Raw genomic sequence first — 24,702 nt, 5'->3', positions numbered from 1 at the left:
CAGAAAATGCCTGTTCTCATGTTTCCAGCCTCCGGACCTCTCATGGAGGAGGCACATGAAGAAAGGCCTCAGAGGATGATTTCAGGGTCCGAGTAGGTTCATATGGGGAGAGGTGGTATTGCAGTTGTGTGAATCTCTGACTCCAGGAAAACAGCCTGAGGCTAATGGAGCTGCAATGGATAAGAGACAGAGCTTTGGTTTTTAGCTCAGACTGCAAGATATTTATAATCTAAGATATTATGCCTTATGTTGTGATCAGTGTACGAAATTATGCAACTAAGTGGATGTAAATTTATTTGTTCTAAGTTGTTTTGAAGTTCTGTAAGGCTGGATTTAGGCACATCAAAGAAGCGTTTCAGTTAAACACTTTGTAAATTTCATAAAGGGAAATGTTGACAAAAGACGGGACTCCACAGCGCCATCTGGTGGGTCACAGTGTTAGAACCCATATAAAAGTGTTTTACTTTACTAATATAAGTAAAGCTTCTGAGCCATATTTTTGGGCTCTCATCCATGAATTGGCACCATCCTCTTTTAAAGGCACCCTCTTTTGGTGGTTATCACTGGCACTGCTACAAGTCCCATCTACCGGAGCCAGCATAGTAAATGGTCAGGAATGATGGGAGTTGTAGTCCAACATCATCTAGATTGCCACAGGTGTCCCCACCCTTGTACTAAGAGATCAGCTACAAAATAGCACCTCTGACCTACAGCACTGCAAACAGGATTACTGGGCACTCCAATTCCAGCTCCATTGACTGCTGCTACCTGGACGCAGTATTTTTGCCCATTAGCCAGGCCGGTCACTTCTAGGCTGTGTGTTTCTGCATCCACTGTTCTGTTAGAGCCTGAGTGAGTTTCATTGCCCAGGAACCAGACCTGCAAACACAAGGCGAGAGAAGAAAAACGTCAGCCTGTCTCACACAGAGCGGCACAAGACAGCAATTTCTGCAGAACAGAAGCACACATGAGAGGAACCAAATATATCCTGCGCAGAGTCACACATCTAGCAAAGCTGTAAGAGATATATGCAATGTTGGGGAAAGAACCCAAATAACAGGGGGTGGCTAAGGCTAAGTTTTGTTTTTTTCAGTCTGTGGGCTGCATTTCCGGGGGGGGGGGGAGTACATGCCAGTAGTGTGTGAAGCCGGAGGAATTGATTGATTGATTGATTTTATTATTTATATCCAGACTCATCTGTCTAGGTTGCCCCAGCCACTCTGGGCAGCTTCCAGCAAAATATAAAAACATAACAAAAAATCAAACATTAAAAACTTCCCAACACAGGGCTGCCTTCAGGTGTCTTCTAAAAGTTGTATTGTTATTTATCTATCTCCTTGACAGCTGATGGGAGGGCATTCCACAGGGAGGGTGCCACTGCTGAGAAGGCCCTCTGCCTGATTCCCTGTAGCTTCACTTCTCGTAGTGAGGGAACCGCCGGAAGGCCCTCGGAGCTGGACCTCAGTGTCCGGGCTGAACAATGTGGGTGGAGACACTCCTTCAGGTATACAGGGCTGATGCCATTTAGGGCTTGAAAGGTCAGCACCAACACTTTGAACTGAGACAAGAGATGAGGCAGGCTGCTGGAGAATCCAGGGAGTTTCAGTATAAACAGATCTAGCTCTGAAGAGGACTGTATACTATACAGAAACTCACAACCCCACCTTCTGTTTTTAAATCCCCAGATTAGAAAGAGGATAAATTCCAGTTCCCCTGAAATGATTTCTGACCCACAGGGGTAAAAGGGACGGGTTGGTGGCACAGCCTCACAGCTCAGCCATGCCTGTGCAGACACATTTTCTAAGCAGGGAAGCGTTTTTCCAACTGAGTCCTTCTCCATACTTTCTAGCTAAAGAGTATACTGTGTGTCTGTACCTTAGTTAGAAAGTACTGTATGGCGAAGGACTTGGTCATGGAAGAAGGGCAGGGTTTAAGAATGGGGGGAAGGCGAGGATTGGAAGGCAAGCACTTTGAATTGTGCTCGGAAACTTAAAGGCAGCCAGTGAAGATCCCAGTGTAGGAAAAAGTGGGCAGGGCAAGGAATGTAAAGTTTTATCTCTGTAAAGTAGGCTAGTTTCTACAAACACACACGCCCCTCCCTTGCCTCCAGACAGACAAGCAAGGAGGAAACTTCAAGGACACATTCTAGCCAAGTAAAGACACTTGAGGGGTGAAGCAGTACCAGTGAGGGGTGCGGCCTGCTGAGAATTCTGAGGGCCAGGTAAAGATGTCAGGAGGGCCACATTTGACCCCCAGGCTTGAGATTCCCTACCCTGCCATGGAACGTAAGTTCAGAGTCAGCGCACCTGCTGTACACGTATAATGTACAAGGAGCATGACAGCAGGCAAAAGAGAAAACGAGCCTTGAAATTGCAAAGTAAGAACCAGATGAGGTGTGGGTAACCTCTGGCCCTTCAGATGCTGCTGAACTTCATCTCCCACCATCCCTGTCCATTGACCATGCTTCTTAGGGCTGATGGGAGCTGTAGTTCAGCAACACCTGGAGGGCCAAAGATTCCTCATGCCTGAAATTATTTCAGGAAACATAAAGAAACGTAACTGCATGCCACTCAAGCACATCTCTAGTTTCCCCAAGGACAACAGCTGGATAACACTGAAGCTTTGCAACTACAGTTTTAGTTTGATCCTTTCCCATGAAATGCTGTGTTCCACCAGACCTTGGTGGAATACCACTTAATCGTCCTCCCTCCAGATTCCTTTATTCCATCGCCATCAACCAGATATTGTGGTACCCAAATGGCACCACTTCCATTCCTCCTTACCTGGTAACCTTTGATGATACCATTGTGCAAGTCTTGTGGAGGGGGCTCCCAGTGGATGATCACAGTGCCATTCGCATCTTGAAATGTGGTGATGCTGATGCTTTCAGGGGAAGCACCAGGCACTGGGAAGAAAGGAAAGGATAGGGTTGCTGAGATATTTTTTAAGAAAAGAAGGAGCAACAATTACTGGTGCAACAGGCCTCCAGTCACATGCTATTATCTACTCTGCCACCTCCTGCCTCCTCCATACAACTCAACAGCTCAAAATCAGAAGTTCAGGACTGAGGGATCCCAATTCTTTGCATGCCTGGTGGATCTCAAAGAGTTCTCCAAGAGGGGTGGTGAAATTAGCCTTGGGCTGGCACTATCAGCAGAAGACTAGAGAGTGTGGGATGGGGGAAATTCACATTTGAATTGTGTGCTCTTAATTTCATTTCATGACAACAAGGCAGGGTTCATATGCTGTTGCTCAGTGCTGCCTGGGTTTTGCAAAGGTGCAAGAGCACAGAAGAATCCTACTGGCCTCCAAGGGCTAGGTCAAAGCTCAGCCACATGCTTTGTAGACAGAAGGTTCTGGGTTGGTTCAGTCTTCAGTTAAAGGAGCCTCAGGTGTCACAGCTAGAAAAAGTCCTGTCCCTGGCACTTAGAGAACTGTGTCCAGCCAGGTGAGACAATAATGGAGGAAATGGATCAATGGCCAAGGGAACCTGTGGCCCTCCAAATGTTAAGATTCTAATTCATATCACCCAAGATCATGCTGGCTGGGGCAATTGGAGTCTAACACATCCAGAGGGTGTCAGTCGTCAGAGGATCCAAATCCCCCGACAGGTTGCCAGGAATGAATAGGACAAGGGAAAGTCCTTACCAACTGCTTTTTATTCAATATTTACAGAGAGAGGCTTGGAAATACAGCCTTTTGGAATAATGATGTTTCCCCAAGTGAGTATCCACCCCTCCCTCTCTCCCTTCATGCGTCATCACTCTGGGTGCTGAGAAGTGCCCTCTGCCTTTGAGCTCTTTGCTCTCCTACTTTCAATGCTCGCCGGGTTCTGGAAGGCATTGGGGGTTGGGGAATGCTTTCTAAAGACACTGCATCTGTCAGCTGTCGCCCCTCTGGTGCTTCTTCTTCCTCCTCTCCCATTATTTCCCACCTTCCCCCCTCATCTTCCTCTGAGCGGTGATCTCCCTCAAACCCCTGTTGTAATTCTGAACTGTCTTCTTCTCTGGAAGGGTCAGGCTGGGGAGGCGGTCTCCACCATTCCTCCTCTGCCCAGTGCCTGACAGAGGGCCACACATGCCCAATATAACTCATTTCTTTATGTTCACGTGCACCCCACTGCCTAAGGAAAGTAAACTGCTAGGCACAGATCACACCACATCACTGCCGCTAGAGCAGGAATGAGGAACCTGTTACCCTCTAGAGGCCCTGAAGGACTACAGTTAGGTGTAGCCCTGCTCTAGATGTATCTCTGCTCAACTACAACCTCCATTGTCCCTGGCCATTAGAATGTGGTGACTGGGACTGATGGGAGTTGGAGTCCAACAATGTATGGAGGGCCACTGGTTCTCCACCCATGTTCCAGGATATTTAGTGTTCAAAAAGAGGAAGTGCTGAAGGGTCCTACCTTCTTCTGGGATCCAGAGATCCCTTACGTTGCTGTCCAAGCCATAAACCTTCCCTGAATATGGTTGCACCTTGAACTCATACTTATAGCCTCTCTCAAGCCCTGGGACGATGGTACGGTGGTTGCTTTGGACGTGCCATTCAGCCCAGTGTGTGGTCACAGGCAACAGGGAGCGATAGAATACCACATAGCCATCTATGCGCTGGGAAGAGGAGACAACCTTCAAGACAATAGGTGGGAAATCTGGGTTAACCTCTGGTTCGGAGTAGGAATGGAGAAAATTTGCCAGTTTAAGCTTTTCTCCATTTCTCATTCTTCCAACCTTAAATTCACTTTCCCTAACTCTTTCAGCTTGCAATTTCTTCCTTTAAAAACATCTGCACAAAACTGCACACAATGCATGCATTTAGTTATGCAATTTTGACTAATATACACATTTTTTGCAAGCATTTCCCTCCAATGTAATGTCATTTTCTTCGATATCGTGTGCCTTTTCATGCACACTTTTTGGCTGGAGAATGATGTCATAGAATTTGGAGGCGTGTGTGGGTTTTGAAGGATGGCTGCCTGATTTCAGCTGACTTGTTGGTTCACAAAATGTGAATTAAGCAGGCTTGCCTTAAAATGCAACGTGGGTAGATTTCTCTCCCAACCCTAAATCAGAGAGAACTGTGATATCTGCAGAAACCACAGCATTGTTCGGGTCAAGCGACTCTTGCAGATATAGATGAGGTCCCTGAGAAACACAAAAGCTATGGGACAAAGTGGGAGTAGACAAGAGCCAAACAGAATCTTCACCCCAAATTAAATTAAATTAAAATTCTGCAAGCTTTTGCAATTCAACTCTGAACAGCCAGCTCAATTCAGCTCAAAATTTGGATTTTGAACAACATTCATGAACAGGTTAAAACAGCAGTGTTCAATAAATACCTGCATTTTACAGCTACTTTCTCCCTTTCATCCCCACCTCTGCCACTGCAGGAAGTGGGAGAAAGATGTCTGCATTTTACAGGATTCCTTTGGCTGTGTGTGCCTGTTCCCTGAACAGAATTTAACTCCCACCTGTCAGCTGATGAATTAAATCCTGAGTTAAATCCTCCTGGGAACAGGCATCCACACCTAATGCAGAACCAAAACCTGTCTTGCTGAAGTCACGTCAGCTGATTGAGAGGTGAGCATGATTTGGAAAAACCACCTTGTGGGCCCAGCTGAAATGGCCCAAGGGTTTAGAGCATGCTGCCCCCATCTGTGTGCTCTGTTACACCTTTGTCATATCTAATTCACCTTCCAGTGCAGGTGGGCTGCTGGCGTGGAGGGGACGGCAGTGACGTTTGCCAGGTAAACCTTTGCCTCCATTGGCTCCTTCAGTGCATCTTTTGGCCTGTCCTGCTTGCTCTGGCCGGTGTCCAGGGGATCTAAAAGCCAAAAAAAAAAACCCCAGACTCAAAGGTGTATTCTTGGAGAATCTGGACTTTACCCAAATTGAGAGGTGATAAGATCAGTCCTTTTGGAGTCACCCCTTCCTTTGCTTTATGCTTAAGTTTGTGCTGCTTTCTTACAGGATATGGTGACCAACGCAGCTCACAATAAATGAAGGCTGGCAACATCAATCCTGCCATTGTGGGAATCGCTTGCAGGCGACCCCCAGTGCCTGGAGACAGAAAGTCCGGTTGTGCATCCATAGCAATGACCAGAGGAGGAATGACCGCTGGGAGGAGCTCAGAGAGAAGAAACTGCTTGGTGCATCTGCAGCAACACAACCAGATGCCTTCACCCAGAGCTGCCATCTATGGAGGGCCGTGGGGGCCAGGGACGCTCCAATATTTTCAAGAAGGGGGCCATCCACCCCCAATTACATGGCTATCCTCAAAAGGACAAACCAGGATGAAGATGCTTGGCTCTGCCTTGTCCATTTGAGGATCGCCAGGGCAACGGCAGCGTGTTCCTTTCACAAAGGTAAGGTGGCTGGCGGTGGGAGAGTGGGCTGAGCTGGCCGGGTTGGGAGGAGGCGTTGCATATCAACTTCATGCACAAGCCAACCCAATGTTGGTCACAACTCAGTGCCTATGCCTTCATCTGTCCCAGCTGCAACAAGACATGTCTCTCCATCCACAGCAGGCGCTGCAACCTTCCAACAGTTTGACTTCACCCTCAAAGGTACACTCTTCCATAATCTCCCAAGGCAGAGGGATGCCAACTACAGCAATTATCAAAATACATCATTTTGGCTTTCCTCTATGGCCTTCCCCAACCTGGTGCCCTCCTAGTTGTTCTTAAAAAAGGTAAAGGGACCCCTGACCATTAGGTCCAGTCGTGGCCAACTCTGGGGTTGCGGCACTCATCTCGCTTTATTGGCCAAGAGAGCCGGCATACAGCTTCCGGGTCATGTGGCCAGCATGACTAAGCCACTTCTGGTGAACCAGAGCAGCGCACGGAAACGCTGTTTACCTTCCCGCCAGAGTGGTACCTATTTATCTACTTGCACTTTTGATGTGCTTTCGAACTGCTAGGTTGGCAGGAGCAGGGACCGAGCAACGGGAGCTCACCCCGTCGCGGGGATTCAAACTGCCGACCTTCTGATCGGCAAGTCCTAGGCTCTGTGGTTTAACCCACAGCGCCACCCACGTCCCTTGCGCCACCCGCGTTAGGCTACAGCAAAAAGGCAAGGAACCTTTTTCAGACATATGGACATCTTCCAACAGTGGGCAACCTGTTGAAGATCTCACGCCAGTGGTGTATAGAGCCAAAGGTAAGAAGTGTGGCCAGAGACAAAAAGTTAACAGTACCAAAAGCGAAGGCGGCAAAACAACAGGTGTAATTCTCATCCCGCTATGGTAGGCTACCTTCCTATCACACAGAAGCCAGAGGTTTCTACACACAGGGCTGATCACAGGAGAAGGGGGGGGCATTTGTCCCAGGGCCTCACACCCAAGTAACCATTACATGGTTTGTGTGTTTTGGCATTTGGTTTATTTCCCAACTTGTTTTTTATGCACATCGAAGCAAATTGTGACACCCGCTCTCAGCTTGGAGCTGCAAGATTTAAGAAAGAAATGTGATTTGGCAAAAGACATAAATGTTCTTGTTAACTGATTTTGTCACATGCTTAACATCAGCTGTCACCCCTCCCCAATTCTTCTGTGCATTTCACAGAAAAGGAGTAGGAAAACATTTGTTAAATTAAAAAACAACAACACCTCTCACTTTTTCTCTTCTTTCTGGAGGTGGGCATACGCTCCTATTTTGTTTTCATGTGCTGTCCTTTCTTCACAGCTGCATAATGTTATGACTTGGGGGTGGGGGACAAGGCTGTATCCTGAGACCCTTCAAATGCCTGGCTGTCCTCCCCTTCTAATTCTTGGAATAGCCAGGCTAGCTTCCTGGTGAAGTCATTCTTCCTTCAGGCAAACCAGAGCCATTGTCCATCCTGGCCAGGTCAAGCCCTCGAGGAGCATGCCTGGTCACAGGGGGAGTGGCTTGGGAAGTGGGTGTGGCCTGGACAAGGCCCCAAGGGCCAAATATTGATAAGAGCCGCTTACCCTGCACAGTTAAAGATGCTTTGGCAGAGATGGTTCCCACCTGGTTGCGAGCAGTACAGACATATTTCCCGGCGTCGTTCATCATCAAGTGCTGAATCTGAAGGATGTTTTCTTTGTTTACTTCATACCTGTGGGGAGCAGCGGTACGGAACCCACAGTCAGTGACCAAGGCTTTCTTCGCAAATGCATGTTCATCCCTAAACACAGCTGCAATGTCCGGAATAGGGCCTGCATGTGTGAAAGAGCCATCACAAGTCCATTCACCCCTTTTAGGTGTGGTGGCATTGCAAGATGGCAGAGGCTCCTCCAAGGCCCCGACGAGGGGATAGCATCATCACAGCCTCATATGGATAGGGGGCATGGGTATAAGCCTGTGTCTCCTATCAGAGGCCAGATCCTAGACTGCATCCCAGAATGGCAAATGAGGATGCAGGCTAGGACACGGGCTGGAACGTGGGGAGGAGTCAACAGGGTGGGAAGGCTGTTAGAATTCCTGCTCCGTGATTGTAGTCATGGGATTGTTGTCTTTCACATGACGGTGTATGTTGTGACTCCACAAAGTGGGAAGTGATGGAATCAGGATGTTTGTGTTACTGTGTTCCGTGAAGTGGGACTATTGTCCTTTGTTTTGTTTCTCTTTGCTGTCTGATGCTAGAGAGAGGGAGCCATGTTGCAGTGCCCCGTGTGTGTTTATATGTAAATAAAGTAGATTAGCCAAAATGCTGAGTTGCTGAGGTCTGTTACACATGATGCGCAAACTCTGCGGATCCCTAAGTGTGCTGGCGTCAGTTGGCATGGGTCGCTGTGATGTTTGGGCAGAAGAAAGCTTTTGAAGCTCCCGAACGAAAGACCAGGAGGGAGAGAACATGCCAGTTGGGCGTGCGTCTCTGCCAGGGTCCTACTTGAGTGTAGGATGAGCTCCTGACAAAGGCTTCCCTCAGGTCCATTCCCTGGCAATTTAAACAGCCCTCACCTGGGACCCTACCTGCTTTCCCCTCGTCGGGTTTGCCACCCACCCTCCCTTGATTCAAGCTGATGTTTAAGGACTTTGCTGTGGCTACGATGGTCACTGTTTTATGGGGCCAGGTAGGAATTTGTCCACTGGGCCAATTGGCTCCAACCCGGTGGTTTTGCCTACTTCATAGCAATCGTCACAACTTGGTTGGGCATTGGGGCAATCTTGGATGGAGGGGAGGCTGTAGTCTCCGCCTGCCCCTCCAAACGCTGGGGTATCCCACTAAAGGGATCCAGGGGGAGTGGCCATGTCTGTGTGCCCAGGGGGGCCAGGGCCGAAGGCACTCCCCCAGACGGTGGTCTATGCAGGGGTCACCCTATTTGATGTAAGTCTTAGGACCCCCCCAACCTGAATTAACCTATGAATCACTTCCAGTGGGCTGGACAGAAGCATTTTGATTGCCCCATGCCCAAGCCAAACCTCTTTCATCTGTATTCAATGAAGTTATGGCCTGTTTCGATCCGAACCAGTCTATGTTTTCCTTTATTTGTCTGCGGGTTGGGGACAGAGGAGCACAATGCCTGGAACCCCCAAGAGCTAATGCCGAGGACTCTGGTCTGATGTCATGCTACTCTTAGCACCGTATGTTCCAGGGAAGGTCATTCACACGTCCGGCTGCAAGTGCTCAAGGCACGCTATGTATTGATCTGATGGTAATGTTAAGTGATGAGATAAAACATTAGAGCAGCCTTGCAGATTGGCCCTGGATAGCTCAGTTGGCTAGAAAATGGTGCTGATAACCCCAAGGTTGCAGGTTCAATCCCTGTGTGGGGCAGATGCATATTTCTGCATTGCAGGGGGTTGGACGAGGTGAACCCTTCCAATTCTGTGAAAAGCTACTAGTCTTATGATGATGATGATGATTCTTTTTTAAAAGACCAACTTGCAATAAAAAATTACTAGCCTGCTTTGGCAGAGATAACGAGCAGAATCCGAAACCAGGGAAGAGAAACGGCGGAGGAAGATTGGAGAAAATTTAAGGACTATTTAAAGAAATATAGCAAAATTAATGAGTGTTAAAATGACGCTGGATTAGAAATTAAGTGGTTAGTAGCGGTAATGGTTAATTTAAGGAGAATAAGCAATATTAAAAGTAAGTTAAAAGTAAGGGAAGGATTTGCTGAAAATAAATTTGAAATTGGAATACAGAAAGGGGAGGCATGAGGAAGTCGGGAAAGTAAGCCATAAGAAATTAAGAATTGAATTTATATGTGTTTTATGTTTTCTATGTTTTGTGTTGCGTTTTTCTATGTTTTGTTTTGTTATGATAAAAAATTTGTTGAAACCTTAATAAAAAATATTATTAAAAAAAAAATTACTAGCCTGCTAAGAGGCAAGTAGTCTGCATAGCCATACACAGAAGAAAGAAAGACTGATCTGTCCAACGCTAACTGACCCAGAAGCTAGATCCAGCAATGAGTTTGGCTTCTCCTATTTCCACAGTTTACCATTGGACTCATCTTTAGGATTTGCCACCTGGACTGATAGCAGTAGGTGAGGAAACCAAGGAGAGGCAATCTTCAATGGATACTAGCCATAACAGCTCCAGGATCATCATGCCTCTCAATACGAATCGCCAGTGGGAGAGGACTATGATCTTTTAATTCTGCTTATAGCCTTTCTAGGGACAGGTGGTTGGCTGCTGAGGGAATCACAGAGGCAGAATGCCTTTGAATGCCAGTTCCTGGGGAGAGAGTTATGGTGTTTGTCTTCTGCTTGCCAGCTTCCCATGGGCATCTGGTTGGCCACTGTGGAGAACAGGGTGCTAGATGGGCCTTTGGTCTGATCCTGCAGCCAGGCTCTTCTTAAGTTCTGCCTTTGGTTCTCTGAGCTGTCTGGCAATAGCTAGGTGACTTAAAAGCAAAACCTGAGGAATAAATTTACAGTGGGAGCATCATCAACCCTTTGTTGTGCTTCCTATAAACACCAACTTTGAGACCAATTCTGACATTTGAATGGCATATATTAATCTGCAAGTGTAATTTAAGATGGATGTTGATTGTATTGCAAATTCGGGGGCGAAACTTTTCTGTTGTTGTTTTTCCCCCTGTCTCTTTTTTCTTCTTCTGTCTTTAATAAATTTACAATTTAAAAAATCAATGAAAAACACACACAATTTGATCTTCCTTTCACAAGCTGCAATGCCGTGGCCAAGCAGAGAGTGACAGCGAGAGAAATCCTCTGAATCTAACAGGTATCCTCACCTTCCGGAGGGAAGCTCTCCCGTTTCCTTGTGCCATTGGATGGCGGGCGTTGGGTCTCCGTGGACTCCACACATGAACAGGACAGTGCTGCCAAGCTTGGCCACGACATCATTAGGCCTCCGAGTGAATACTGGCTTTTCTTGGATAGGAGAAGAAGACAATCTAATCAAACTGAGTAGTCCCTTAGGGTTATGGAAGCTCTCACTAGCAGAGTGGGATTTATGGGGTCAGAGCCCACCAACATCTACTCAGAGTAGACCCCTTGAAAGTGATGGGTCTAAATCGGCCATGTCTCTTAATTTCAAGGGGTCTACTCTGAGTAGGGGGACGCGGATGGCGCTGTGGGTTAAACTTGCCGATCAGGTCGGCGGTTGATGGGGTGAGCTCCCGTTGCTCGGTCCCTGCTCCTGCCAACCTAGCAGTTTGAAAGCACATCAAAGTGCAAGTAGATCAATAGGTACCGCTCTGGCGGGAAGGTAAATGGCATTTCCGTGCACTGCTCTGGTTCGCCAGAAGTGGCTTAGTCATGCTGGCCACATGACCCGGAAGCTGTACACCGGCTCCCTCGGCCAATAAAGCGAGAGAGCGCCGCAACCCCAGAGTCGGTCAGGATTGGACCTAATGGTCAGGGGTCCCTTTACCTTTTACTCTGAGTAGGACAAGCGCTGGCTACAGCACATGGAGTCCAGCCATCCAAAGACATAGCTGCTTTTCAGCAAGATGACCCACCTCTCTGTCCATCCATGCTTTCATATTAATGCTCTTTGCCACACTTCCTGGTGATGGAACCAGTAAAAAGGATCTCATAGGAACATAGGAAGCTCCTTTATACCAATTCAAACCATTGGTCCATCTAGTTCGGTATTGTCTGCCAGTGGACACTGACTCTCCAGAGTTTCAGACATAGGACATACCCAGTCCTACCTGGTGTCAGGTGTCAGGGAATCAGCTTCCTCCTCACCCCCTTTTGGCAGCAGATAACCAGAAGAAAGGAAGGGAGTATTCTTACCAGTTAGAAACTTTAATGATCACAGCGAGAAAACAAATAATCCCTGTCCTGGCAATGGCGGTGCTCCCAATTAAGGGTTTCACTCACTTCCTCCCTAGTCCCCCACGACACTACTGTGTCTTGTACGCTGAGCTCGTAATCACTGTAATTTCTGTGCTGCCACCTTATCAGCTTTTCTTGACTTGGGCTGAGCAGATGAACGCTTTCCACAGACAGTGAATCTGTTAACTCTCTCTCTCCCAGTGCATCTTCTCCTAGCTGTTTCCCATCCAGTATTTCCCAGCTTTTGCCTTCTGAACTATGTCCCTCTGCAAACCACTGTTCCAAATCTATACTGTCCTCCTGCTCCTGGGAATATTCAGGATCCTGATCAGGAGCAGGGGGAGGGGGAAGCTCCCACCATTCCTCCTCAGTGCAGCCCTCCTCATCATGGTCCCTGATACCTGGGGACTGAACCTAGGACCTTCTGCTTGCAAGACAGGTGTTCTGCCACCAAATTATGGTCTTTCATATTCAGTTCATATTCTAGATCTAAATACGCTAAATGATCCAGCTGCTTAAATGATGCCACATCCCCAAAGAAAGTGTTGCACATCATCTCATTCATCATCATCATCATCATCATAATTTATTTATACCCTGTCCATCTGGCTGCGTTTCCCCTGCCACTCTGGACGGCTTCCAACAAAATATTAAAATACAATAGTCTGTCAAACATTAAACGCTTCCCTAAACAGGACTGCCTTCAGATGTCTTCAGAATCACTTCCTCTTCCAAAAAATTGACTTTTTAATATGTTTCCCATTGGCTAAGTAAATACCTTGGTCCTGCCAGCTTCAGTATGATGCACAAATTCAATATCTGATGGTGGTGGAAATCAAGGGAAACCGATACCATGATAATTCAACAGTTATGGTTGGGCGATGTTCTTGTTCTCTCCATAAGCACTTCTGTGCTCTGCGCAGTTAGGTGAAGCTCGTCTATACATTTTGCCAATCAGCCCCAATGTGGCACTTATCTGTGGTGTAGAGATTCTCACCACCTGATGGAACACCCGCCAAGGGCATAGCTCACCCTGGTGGGGAAAGATGGGAGGAGCAATCCCTGTTCCCTTCCTTACCCAAAATGGAGACCAAGGCAGCTCTGCTCGCTCGCTCTCCTACTTGGTTGGTGGCCATGCAGACATATGCTCCTGCATCGCTCTTCAAAGCATGCGCTACCAAAAGCTTTGTGTTGGTCACCTGTCAAAATGGGGTGAGGTAGAGGAGAAAGAATATGTTGGAGCTCCACAAGTATTTACTTGTCCCTTTTGATGTGTGGCATAGTGGTTAGGGTGTTGGACTATGACCTGGGAGACCAGAGTTCAAATCCCCACTCAGCCATGAAGCTCAGTCACCTTGAACCAGTCACCAACTCTTAGCCTAACCTTCCTCACAGGGTTCTTGTGAGGATGAAATGGGGGAGGAGCACAATTGTGTACCCCACCTTGAGTTCCTTGGAAGAAGGTGATATATAAATTTATTAATAAAAATATATTTTAAAAATTGTCATATAGTCTGGGAGTCTGTGAAGCGCCTTTTCTCTGGCCAAAAAAAGGACAGCTGGCTTAGCAAGATGGCTTAGCAACTTCTCTACACATTCTTCAAAGCATAAATACACACACCCACACAATATGACATCACACCATCACACAATACATAATTGTGCAAAATAACTTCAACATAGCAATGACAACACAGTGCACAGTACAATTCCTAAGCCCACTAAGTACATCCACTTAGTGGCTTTATTTTCAGAGAAAATATAGCTAAGTTCCTCAGTGTAGCCATCAAAACTAGGAAACTGGGATACAACGGTTAAAGAGAAGATGAATTCCAAGCCAAAGTTGTCTGTAGTTTAAAATTTGTTTTGATAATGGGGTTGTTGTTGTTGTTGTTTTGTTAAAAATAAAAGGCAGAATCTGTGTGTATGTATATTGCCTTTTTATCCTCTCTACTGTGGTTGTTGCGGCTACATTCCCATCTTAAAGTGTAGCACCTCTGCTTGTGGTTAACGCTTAGCTGGAATGAAATATTCAACGCAGCAATAGAGAAATTAAAATATTAATTTATTTGTCAGACAAATAAATGAGAGGCACAGTGGTATATGGTTACCAAGCTCTGGCCTGGCCTCCTGCCATTCTGGCCAGCACTTATATTCCCTTAATCCAGCCCCCTTTGCTCCTCCTGTGGCTGCCTCTGTCCAATCAGCCTGGTTGGAATTCCTATTGGCTGTTTGGTAGAACCAATCACAAAAGATACACCCACAAAAGATACACCCATTTCCTTGCCCTTATAAGGGAGACAAAGAGCTATATATATGACATATAAGTAATAATATATCTTACATGGAATCTTAATTACCAGCTCACCTCTTGCCCTATTGCCTTCTAAAACAAATGTTTAATCTTACATTTTTATGTTCAACAGATGTCAAGGATCTTGAGTTCACATCAACATTGAAAGATTTCCTTCATTTAAGGTTTCTAAACAAATGCCTGACAACTATATATCAAGAGTGCTTGGATGGCGTCTTCTGTCTGGCAGGGGGGCTAGGCTGGTGGCTGACTTAATTTCAGGATAAATACAACTCTTACAACCATATGAAATAAGAATCTAGCATTCCTTAAATCCTTTGCATAATTACATTTAAGCCAATATATTTAAGCTAATATATTTCATACATTATCATAGGTAGCCTCTTAAAAGAATAAAGCTTCTCAAAGTAAAAAGGAAGGAACTCAGTAAAAAACAGCTTTTAAAAGAAGCCTCTTTAGTTTACACTCCTCCTTTCACCCCCCTTTCCAGCCTAAAAATAAAGTAGAAAGAAGCTTCTTCTCCAGCCAAGCCAGTTGCCTTTCCCCAACATTTTATTGCCCTTTTTAACTCTCTCAGTTTGAGAAAGAAACAGCTTTAGAAGATTTCCTAAAAATGTTCTCTTTTTTCTGTCAGCTAAATGTTTTTCCCATTTGCTTCTGGCCTTAGAGAATTCAGCTCAAGGTTTAACGTGAGGCCCATTGGTATCATTTTACTTATTTACCCATTCTTAATAGTGTTTTTTCAGCCTTGGGGCAGCATATGTAATTCTCCCTTTTTATGACTTTGAGAATTGTTTTTTCTACTATAAATCAATGGGGCCCTCTTGTCTTAGGAGAAAAGCCAAGGTTTTTTCTCTGCCTGGCATGGAACATTTGAAAATCCTTTTTTTTTTTTAAAGCTCATTTTTAAATACAAGCAAGCCTTAATAAAATATATAAGCTTTGATAAAAATGCAGGCTTATCATTAGATGCCTCATTCCCCCCTTTCAAGCTCAAGGACCTTCATCCCAAGTGTCCTTGATAGCTTGACCTTCATCATATTCCTGAGGTAAAGCTCTGTATAGGGCCATGATATGAGGTAGAGTTTCATTTGAAACCATCTTGCTAATTGTACTTCTAAAACATGAAATGATACATGGCATCATACATAAAACCATTACCACTACTGTCAAGAAAAACAAGCAAGACAATAGTATCCCTTTAAGTCCTGTGACATTAGGTAACCAATTGGTGAGCCATCCCATATCCCATCCTTCCCATGTTTGTACTGGGACATGTGCTATATTCTCCATCTTTGTAGCCAACACACGGATTGCCTCACCATTATCTGAAATGTTAAAGCAACAGGCATTCCCTGTCAAGTTCAAGACTCCACATAAGCCTCCCTGCCTGGCAAGTACATAATCCATTCCCATTTTCAGCTGCAAAATGGCGGCTCTACTTTCATCCAACTGTTGTGCAATAAGTCTCAAACTCTGGGCCGTTGCATTGGTTACAAGTTCCACTACTGCTTGCAATCGAATTATTCTATTTAGATTATAAATAGGATCCCGTGCCCCTTGTATGAGCTCACCAGGATTCCAGGAGGCAGGATCATAATAGGCTATAATGCGCTCTGGCGGCCAATCATCAGTACCGCTCCAACTTTGGGTACTTCCTCCTGCTATATGAGAAATATCAGCGTTTCTTCGTGTACGCTTGGCCGAACTAGTGGGCATAATCCACATTGGTGGTAATACCCAACCCAAGAAACAAGTCCCACTCCATTTGGAAGGGAGTTTCTTGTATGCCCATTCTCCACATATCCACCACAACCATCGGGTCTGAGGTTTTTGGTACGTGGAGTGCATAAGGCGAAATATCAAAAGGGGTAGAGAGTTCACAGTGCAGTATGTTAGATTGCCTTTTTCTGTCACAGTTATGTTCCACACCACTTTCCATGCATGAATAAAAGGAGGTGCACAGGGCAAGGTATTCCGAGTTCGATACGTAGTACCGTTTGCCCAGGTTTGACTATTCTTAATATAATCCCAAGTATAGTGGCAATGAGAAGAGCCTATCATGGTAGGATCAGCTGCATCTGATGATTTATGCACACAGATTTCCCCTTGCACAGGTATAACTCGTATTGGTTTAGTTGAGTTCCATCCGGGGAAATTCTGTACTTCTGTTTGGTGTGGCATTTCGCTTACCATACCAATGGCACTTAATGGTATTGGTAATAAGGGCATACCTCCCTCTGAATCATCTGGCCCAAGAGAGCAAACAAGGCAATTAGTCCTATTTGCAACATTGGCTACCATCTCAGCTAAGCCTACCCACATATTGTGGTCATGGCGGAATCCATATTTAGCAAATTTGGTCAGATTCATGGACCCTTCCCCTTCCCAAGGGATCAGGATTAATAATGAAATCATGTTGATGTCTAGCATATGCATTCCTTCCACAAAAGATTACCTTATTGTGATAGCAAATAATTATTAGCCCCAATATAATTCCCCCAATGACAGAAATGGGGAACCACCAAGACCAAAACATATATCCCGAGGATCCCCAATGAGTAATATCACTTATAATTGTTCCACAAGGGGGCAGTCAATCGATTGTATAAGAGAATCTTCCCGTTCACAATCGCTGGTTTAGACGCTCCTCAAGCTTCAGGCGTGCGCAGGTCAGCCAGCTTCCAGGTTGTGGCTGCAGCAGGCCGGTCGTCAAATGTTGCCCGTGACCTAGCCCGTTCCCGGTAGGGCTAGATACAGGGGTTTTTGGAGAGAGTTAGTTTTAAAGGATTAGAGGGGTCACCTTTGCATGTCCAACTGCCTTCGGACTTCTTCAAACGAGAGTGATGAATCCAGGGGGTCACCTCAGCTACCTTCACCGCTGTTGGAGTAGAGAGCAAGACGGTGTAAGGTCCACGCCATTTAGGTGCAAGTGGATCGCGTTTCCACTCTTTCACCCATACGCTATCGCCAGCCTGGAACTGATGAATCGGCTCAGCAATGCTGCACGGCGTGCGTTCGAGGGCCCACCTGTTAAGAGAAACAAAAACACGGGAGAGAGACTGCACTTGTCCCTGTGTCACATGGTCTCCTATTTGTTTAAGGTCAGCTGGAATATCCTGAACAAAGGAGGGCGGTCTCCCATACAGGAGCTCAAAAGGTGACAACTTAAGTCTTTTTGTGGGTGCACACCGAACACGAAACAGTGTTATGGGTAACACATCTACCCATCCCAATCCCGTTTCCTGGGTTAATTTTGCCAATTGGGTTTTCAGAGTCCGATTCATTCTTTCAGTTTTCCCTGAACTCTGAGGCCTATATGCTGCATGCAGTCTCCATTTTACTTGTAGGACTCGACATACTTTTTGTACTACTTGATCAATGAACGCTGGCCCATTATCACTTCCAATGCATCTAGGTAATCCAAACCTTGGGATCAATTCAGTGAGGAGTCTCTTAGTTACCTCTCGTGCTTTTTCAGTTCGGGTGGGAAAAGCTTCAACCCATCCGGTAAGAGTATCTACAAACACAAGGAGATACTTGAATCCCTTAGAAGGGACCAGCTCTGTGAAGTCCACAATTAGGCTTTCCATGGGGACGTATCCCACATGCTGAATTCCAGGAGGTTGTACTGGTCCCTGCCTGGGATTGTTTTTAGCACAAAGAACACATTTCTGTGAAATGCAAGTTGCTAATTGTGATAGATTAATAATATACAACTTCCGACTGAGACTCTCTCTGGTTGCAGTACCGCCAAGGTGAGTAGATTCATGATAATTTCTTACAATTGTGCCTGCTAGATGATGAGGTACATAAATCCTATTGTCCGGCAGGATCATCCAACCGTCCTTCACAACCGCTCCTTCCTGTTCAGCCCACTTCCTCTCTTCTGGGGTATAGTGAGGTTTAACTTCTTCTGGAACTACCTCTGGTATGAGGGCTGCTATAAATCCTCCCACAGGCTTTTGGGCTGCCTCTCGGGCTGCTTTGTCAGCAGCATGATTTCCTCTGGTTATTGGATCCCTTCCTCGTCCATGACCTTTGCAGTGCATTACAGCAATCTGTTCTGGAGCCCATACTGCTTCTAACAGGATTTCTACTTCAGGTCCATATTTCAAGGCCTTCCCGTGGGCTCCGATTAGACCTCTTTCTTTCCATAGAGCTCCATGTGCATGCAGGGTTAAGAAGGCATATTTAGAATCAGTATAGATGTTTGCCTTACATCCAGCTGCCAACTGCAGAGCTCTAGTTAAGCCTATAAGTTCAGCTTTTTGTGCTGAGGTGCCAGCAGGCAAAGCTTCAGCTTCCACAACTTCCTCATTGGTGACCACAGCATATCCTGCTCGTCTGGCACCTTCATGCAGGTAACTGCTACCATCCGTATAATATACAACATCTGGATTTTTCAATGGCTCATCTTTCAGATCAGGTCTACTGGAATAAACTTCATCCATTATTTGGAGACAATCATGTGATTCTTCATCATCTACCTCTGGTAGGGGCAGCAAAGTCGCTGGATTGAGCATATTCACTACTCGTAGATGAATCCTGGGATTTTCACACAATAGGCCTTGGTATCTAGCCATCCTTGGGTTCGTTAGCCAATAACTACCCTTATATTCCATGAGTGTCAGAACAGCATGAGGTACATTCACATACATCGTCTGGCCAAAGGTAAATTTATCAGCTTCTTTGACAAGGCTCGCAGTGGCCGCTACTGCCCTTAGGCATGGAGGCCATCCTTTTGCTACTGAGTCCAATTGTTTAGACAAATAAGCTACTGGACGGTTCCAACTTCCTAGTCTCTGGGTCAGGACTGCCGCTGCAATCCCATTCTGTTCATGTACATACAGCTGAAAGGGTTTTTCCGAATTAGGCAGTCCAAGGGCTGGTGCCTCCATAAGTCGTTGTTTGATAACTAAAAAGGCTTGTTTCTGCTCAGGTCCCCATACGAATGGGTCCTTTTCTGCACCTCGAGTGCTTTCATGTAAGGGCTTGGCCAGACTGCTGAAATCAGGTATCCATAGTCTACAAAACCCTGCTGTTCCCAGGAATCCTCTAAGTTGTTTTCTTGTGGTAGGTTCCTTGATAAGGCAAATAGCTTCTTTCCTCTCTGGTCTCAATGCTCGTTGTTGGTGTGAGATGTCAAAGCCCAAATATTTGACCTTTTCTAAACATAACTGTGCCTTTTTCTGGGAAACTCGGTAGCCAGCTTCCCAGAGCAAGTGGAGCAGTTCCTCTGTCCCTTCTTTACAGGTATCAAAATCCTTTGCCGCTAATACAAGGTCATCTACATATTGCAGAACCACCTTTTCTCCCGGTATTGAGGGGTAACTTGTTAGATCCCTCGCCAAGGCAGTGCCAAATAAAGTTGGGGAATTTTTGAATCCTTGGGGCAATCTTGTCCAGGTTAGCTGGCCTTTTGTTCCTGTTAAAGGGTCTTCCCACTGGAAGGCAAATATAGGTTGGCTCTGTGGTGCCAGCCGGCAACAGAAGAATGCATCTTTCAAGTCCAATACAGTAAAAAATGTTGCTTCTGGTGGGATCAAACTCAGCAAGGTATATGGGTTTGGTACATTTGGGTGCAAGGTCTCGATAGCCTGGTTTACGAGCCTTAAGTCCTGCACTGGCCTGTATTCATCTGTCCCAGGTTTTCGAACAGGCAAAAGGGGTGTGTTCCATTCTGATTGGCAAGGCTTAAGCAGACCATATTTTAATAGGCGGTCCAAATGTTTCTGGATGCCCTCTGCTGCTCGCCGGGGTAAGGGATATTGCTTTACAGATACAGGGGTAGCCATAGGTTTTAGGGTTACTACAATTGGAGCTATATTCTTAGCCATTCCTGGTGGGCTATTTTCGGCCCATACTCCTGGTGGCACCTGTAGAGTTCGGAGGAGCTTGTTTAATTCTGTATCCAATGTGGGTTGGACTTGCAAGGCTGACATTAGGCGCCATGATTGTTCCTTAGGTACTGAGAGGGTAATTATTCCTGCTGCTTTTGATGGCAGTTTCATTTCTGGACCTCGAGGAGTGAAGGTGATTTGGGCCTGCAATTTGGACAGCATATCTCTGCCTAAGAGAGGTATTGGACACTCAGGTATATACAAAAACTGATGGGTTAAACGATGTCCCCCAATCTGGCATTCCAAAGGTTGGAGGAAAGACCTCTTAGCTGACTGTCCAGTGGCACTTTTAATGACTACACTTTTGGATGCCTTTTTCTGCAATAGTTCTGGGAGTACTGAGTATTCAGCCCCAGTATCAATCATAAAGTCTATTAAATGGCTCCCTAATTGAATCGTGACCGTGGGCTCCTGGAAGCCTAACTTTATGGAGTCCGGTCGTTCCTAGTCTTGGGTAAAATCCTCTTCTGCCAGTCCAATAAAATTGTCTCTACTCCGTCCCTGTCCTGGTCTCTGATATCTTCCATCTCGGATCATTCCCCGTCCCCGTCCCTGGTTTCTTGGGCCGGAGCCTGGGCCTGGGCCTGGGCCTGGGCGTACTTCTTCCAACCTCAAGGGTTCAGGACACTCCCGCTTCCAGTGACCCTCCTTCTTGCAATTTGCACATTGATTCCTTCCCAGTGGTGGATTCCTTCCTCGCCCTCGCCCTCCATTTAAGGGGCGGTGGTCTTGCTTCACTGCTGTGGCTAGCATCACCATCTTTTCCTTCTGCCACTTCTTCTTCTCTTGTTTCTCAGCCTCATCCCTATTCCGATAAACTCGGCGTGCAATGGCCATAATTTGGCTCATCAGCATCCCTTCCCATCCTTCTGATTTCTGAATTTTCTTACGAATGTCAGAAGCACACTGGGCCACAAATGTAGCAGTAATCATTCTGCTGTTTTCAGGGGCTTCAGGGTCAAAAGGTGTCCATATACGATAGGCTTCCTGCAGCCTCTCTAAAAAGTCTCCCGGACTCTCATTTGGTTTCTGTTCTACTTCTGAGACTTTAGACATATTAGTGGGCTTCTGGCATGCCCTGCGGATACCTTGCACAAGCGTCTGGCGGTAGGTGGTAAGTCTGGCCAGGTGAATTGCATTGTTTGGATCCCAATTAGGATCTTCCAAGGGAAAGTTGTCTTGGAGATGACGGTCAATATTAAAAATATTTCCCACTCTGGCCTGCTCACGCAAATATATCTGTGCCTTTTCAATTATGTCTCTCCTTTCCTCAGTGGTGAAAAGAGTATTTAGGAGCTGGCGACAATCTGTCCAAGTAGGGCTATGAGTATTTACTATTGAAGTCACCAAGTCCATCATAGCCTGAGGTTTTTCTGCAAAAGATGGGGTGTGTGTTTTCCAATTCATCAGATCTGTAGTTGTGAATGGAATGTACTGCAGGGTCGAAGTTCGAGGTGGCCGTGGTCCGGGTTGCCCGTTAACCAGCGCAGGCTCCTCAAGTGCATCAAATACTCTTCTAAGAGGGGCTACTACGTGACCTTTCTCTTCACTTTGCTCTAGGGGCCTCAAATCATAAGGGATGGTATCTGTTCCAAGGCGTTCTTTTAGCAGCTTTATACGCCTGGCTGTATTGCTTGCTGACCGATTAAGGTCTCCCTGTAACTTCTGTAATATTTCTCTGGGACTTGGATGTACAGGGGTTTGGGGTGGGCAATCAGTTGTTCCACTAAGGGAGACTGTAGATGGAGGTCTATTAGGAGTCACAGGTGGAATAACCACTTCTGCTTGGGCTTTATTATAGGACTCCAATGCCTCCTGAAGATATTTATCATAATCTATCAAGGAATCAAGCTCTGTGACTCCACCCCCATTATTCATTCCACTTTCTTGCTTCGGGGTTACAACTGGTGGAGTGTTTGGATTAGGCTCCCTTCGATGTGGAGCATAGGGGGGAGGTGGAAGCACCTCTTCCTCTGGTCCCTCAAAAATGGGTTTAAGTTTATTTGGCAAGATTCCTTTCCTAGCTTCAGCTTTTACAGCCAATAATTTGCATCGTTGGACTTTGCATTCCCTTATCCATGGAGGATTTTTATTTAATGTGCTCAGCCAGGAATCTATATATGGAAATTGTTCTGGGCACCCTCCAGTTTCTTTGGCGATATCAGACCAAAGTTTGCTTACTAAATTTATATCAAAGGTTCCCTGAGATGGCCATTCAGTATTTTGTTTTGGCCATTCTAGTTCACATAACGTTCTCAAGCGCTCTGGCGTCATTTTGACTCCATATGCCCCTGAGAAGGCTTTCTTAAAATTATTTAACATACACTCAAGAGGTGTATTTTCCCCCTTTGAACCCCCAACTCCCATTGTATGGCCCTGTGAAGTATCCACTCAGTCACTCACAGACACGCTTTGTGGGTTTCCTTGCCTAGTGAAGTCGCCTTACTAGGAACCGAAGTACTGCCCACTCCACACTCAGGTCAGCTACAGATTGCTCTGTACTTTCTCACACATACAATGCGCTGGATACTTCACCACACTCTACCTCCCAATTTTCCCTTTTCCTCCACCAGACCACCATCTGATGTACCCAACCACCTAGCGTACTCAGTTTCCCCTTACTGAGACGCAGAAGTTTGATCAAGACTTCTCTTCCTCCTAATTAATTGGAGGGCCAAAAATCCCTTTGTGCACTTACCCTTGGTTGATTCCCTGTTTCCCCCGGTTCCGTCGCCGCCAGTGAGCAGGGTATCAGACAGACGAGTCTTCTGCGTTCCCCCTGGAAAAATTTACCAGTGCGCGCTTTGGGTAAGCAGTTGTCCTCTCTCTTGTACCCTGCCCAGTAGGGCGAAGGGGCTGCGTTCCAGCAGACCACTTATCCGAGTCACAGGGCACCATAAAATGTAGCACCTCTGCTTGTGGTTAACGCTTAGCTGGAATGAAATATTCAACGCAGCAATAGAGAAATTAAAATATTAATTTATTTGTCAGACAAATAAATGAGAGGCACAGTGGTATATGGTTACCAAGCTCTGGCCTGGCCTCCTGCCATTCTGGCCAGCACTTATATTCCCTTAATCCAGCCCCCTTTGCTCCTCCTGTGGCTGCCTCTGTCCAATCAGCCTGGTTGGAATTCCTATTGGCTGTTTGGTAGAACCAATCACAAAAGATACACCCACAAAAGATACACCCATTTCCTTGCCCTTATAAGGGAGACAAAGAGCTATATATATGACATATAAGTAATAATATATCTTACATGGAATCTTAATTACCAGCTCACCTCTTGCCCTATTGCCTTCTAAAACAAATGTTTAATCTTACATTTTTATGTTCAACAGATGTCAAGGATCTTGAGTTCACATCAACATTGAAAGATTTCCTTCATTTAAGGTTTCTAAACAAATGCCTGACAACTATATATCAAGAGTGCTTAGATGGCGTCTTCTGTCTGGCAGGGGGGCTAGGCTGGTGGCTGACTTAATTTCAGGATAAATACAACTCTTACAACCATATGAAATAAGAATCTAGCATTCCTTAAATCCTTTGCATAATTACATTTAAGCCAATATATTTAAGCTAATATATTTCATACATTATCATAGGTAGCCTCTTAAAAGAATAAAGCTTCTCAAAGTAAAAAGGAAGGAACTCAGTAAAAAACAGCTTTTAAAAGAAGCCTCTTTAGTTTACACTCCTCCTTTCACCCCCCTTTCCAGCCTAAAAATAAAGTAGAAAGAAGCTTCTTCTCCAGCCAAGCCAGTTGCCTTTCCCCAACATTTTATTGCCCTTTTTAACTCTCTCAGTTTGAGAAAGAAACAGCTTTAGAAGATTTCCTAAAAATGTTCTCTTTTTTCTGTCAGCTAAATGTTTTTCCCATTTGCTTCTGGCCTTAGAGAATTCAGCTCAAGGTTTAACGTGAGGCCCATTGGTATCATTTTACTTATTTACCCATTCTTAATAGTGTTTTTTCAGCCTTGGGGCAGCATATGTAATTCTCCCTTTTTATGACTTTGAGAATTGTTTTTTCTACTATAAATCAATGGGGCCCTCTTGTCTTAGGAGAAAAGCCAAGGTTTTTTTCTGCCTGGCATGGAACATTTGAAAATCCTTTTTTTTTTTTAAAGCTCATTTTTAAATACAAGCAAGCCTTAATAAAATATATAAGCTTTGATAAAAATGCAGGCTTATCATTAGATGCCTCAAAAGCACATGGCTTCCACACCCAAATCCTGGGAACAATAGTTCTCGGAGCTACAATTCCTGGC

General features: G+C 45.6%; 1 protein-coding gene across 4 annotated transcripts in view; it reads right to left on the bottom strand.

Annotated features, from left to right (window-relative positions):
- ROBO4 (roundabout guidance receptor 4) overlaps window positions 1-24,702 on the bottom strand; it is a 119,688-nt gene that overhangs the window by 65,291 nt on the left and 29,695 nt on the right. For all 4 annotated transcript variants that reach the window (XM_081890859.1, XM_081890857.1, XM_081890856.1 and 1 more), the window contains exons 4-10: window positions 13,296-13,416; window positions 11,167-11,305; window positions 7,948-8,075; window positions 5,693-5,823; window positions 4,409-4,628; window positions 2,784-2,905; window positions 708-879 (exon numbers count right to left, since the gene is read on the bottom strand). In XM_081890859.1, the coding sequence (XP_081746985.1) occupies window positions 708-879; window positions 2,784-2,905; window positions 4,409-4,628; window positions 5,693-5,823; window positions 7,948-8,075; window positions 11,167-11,305; window positions 13,296-13,416 (1,033 nt within the window). The remainder of the gene's footprint in view (window positions 1-707; window positions 880-2,783; window positions 2,906-4,408; window positions 4,629-5,692; window positions 5,824-7,947; window positions 8,076-11,166; window positions 11,306-13,295; window positions 13,417-24,702) is intronic.

The sequence above is a fragment of the Podarcis melisellensis genome (assembly GCF_964234715.1).
Source record: "Podarcis melisellensis genome assembly, chromosome: 15".
Taxonomy (NCBI): domain Eukaryota; kingdom Metazoa; phylum Chordata; class Lepidosauria; order Squamata; family Lacertidae; genus Podarcis; species Podarcis melisellensis.
The sequence above is the reverse complement of the archived record's forward strand: the minus strand, read 5'-3'. Positions and strand labels throughout refer to the sequence as shown.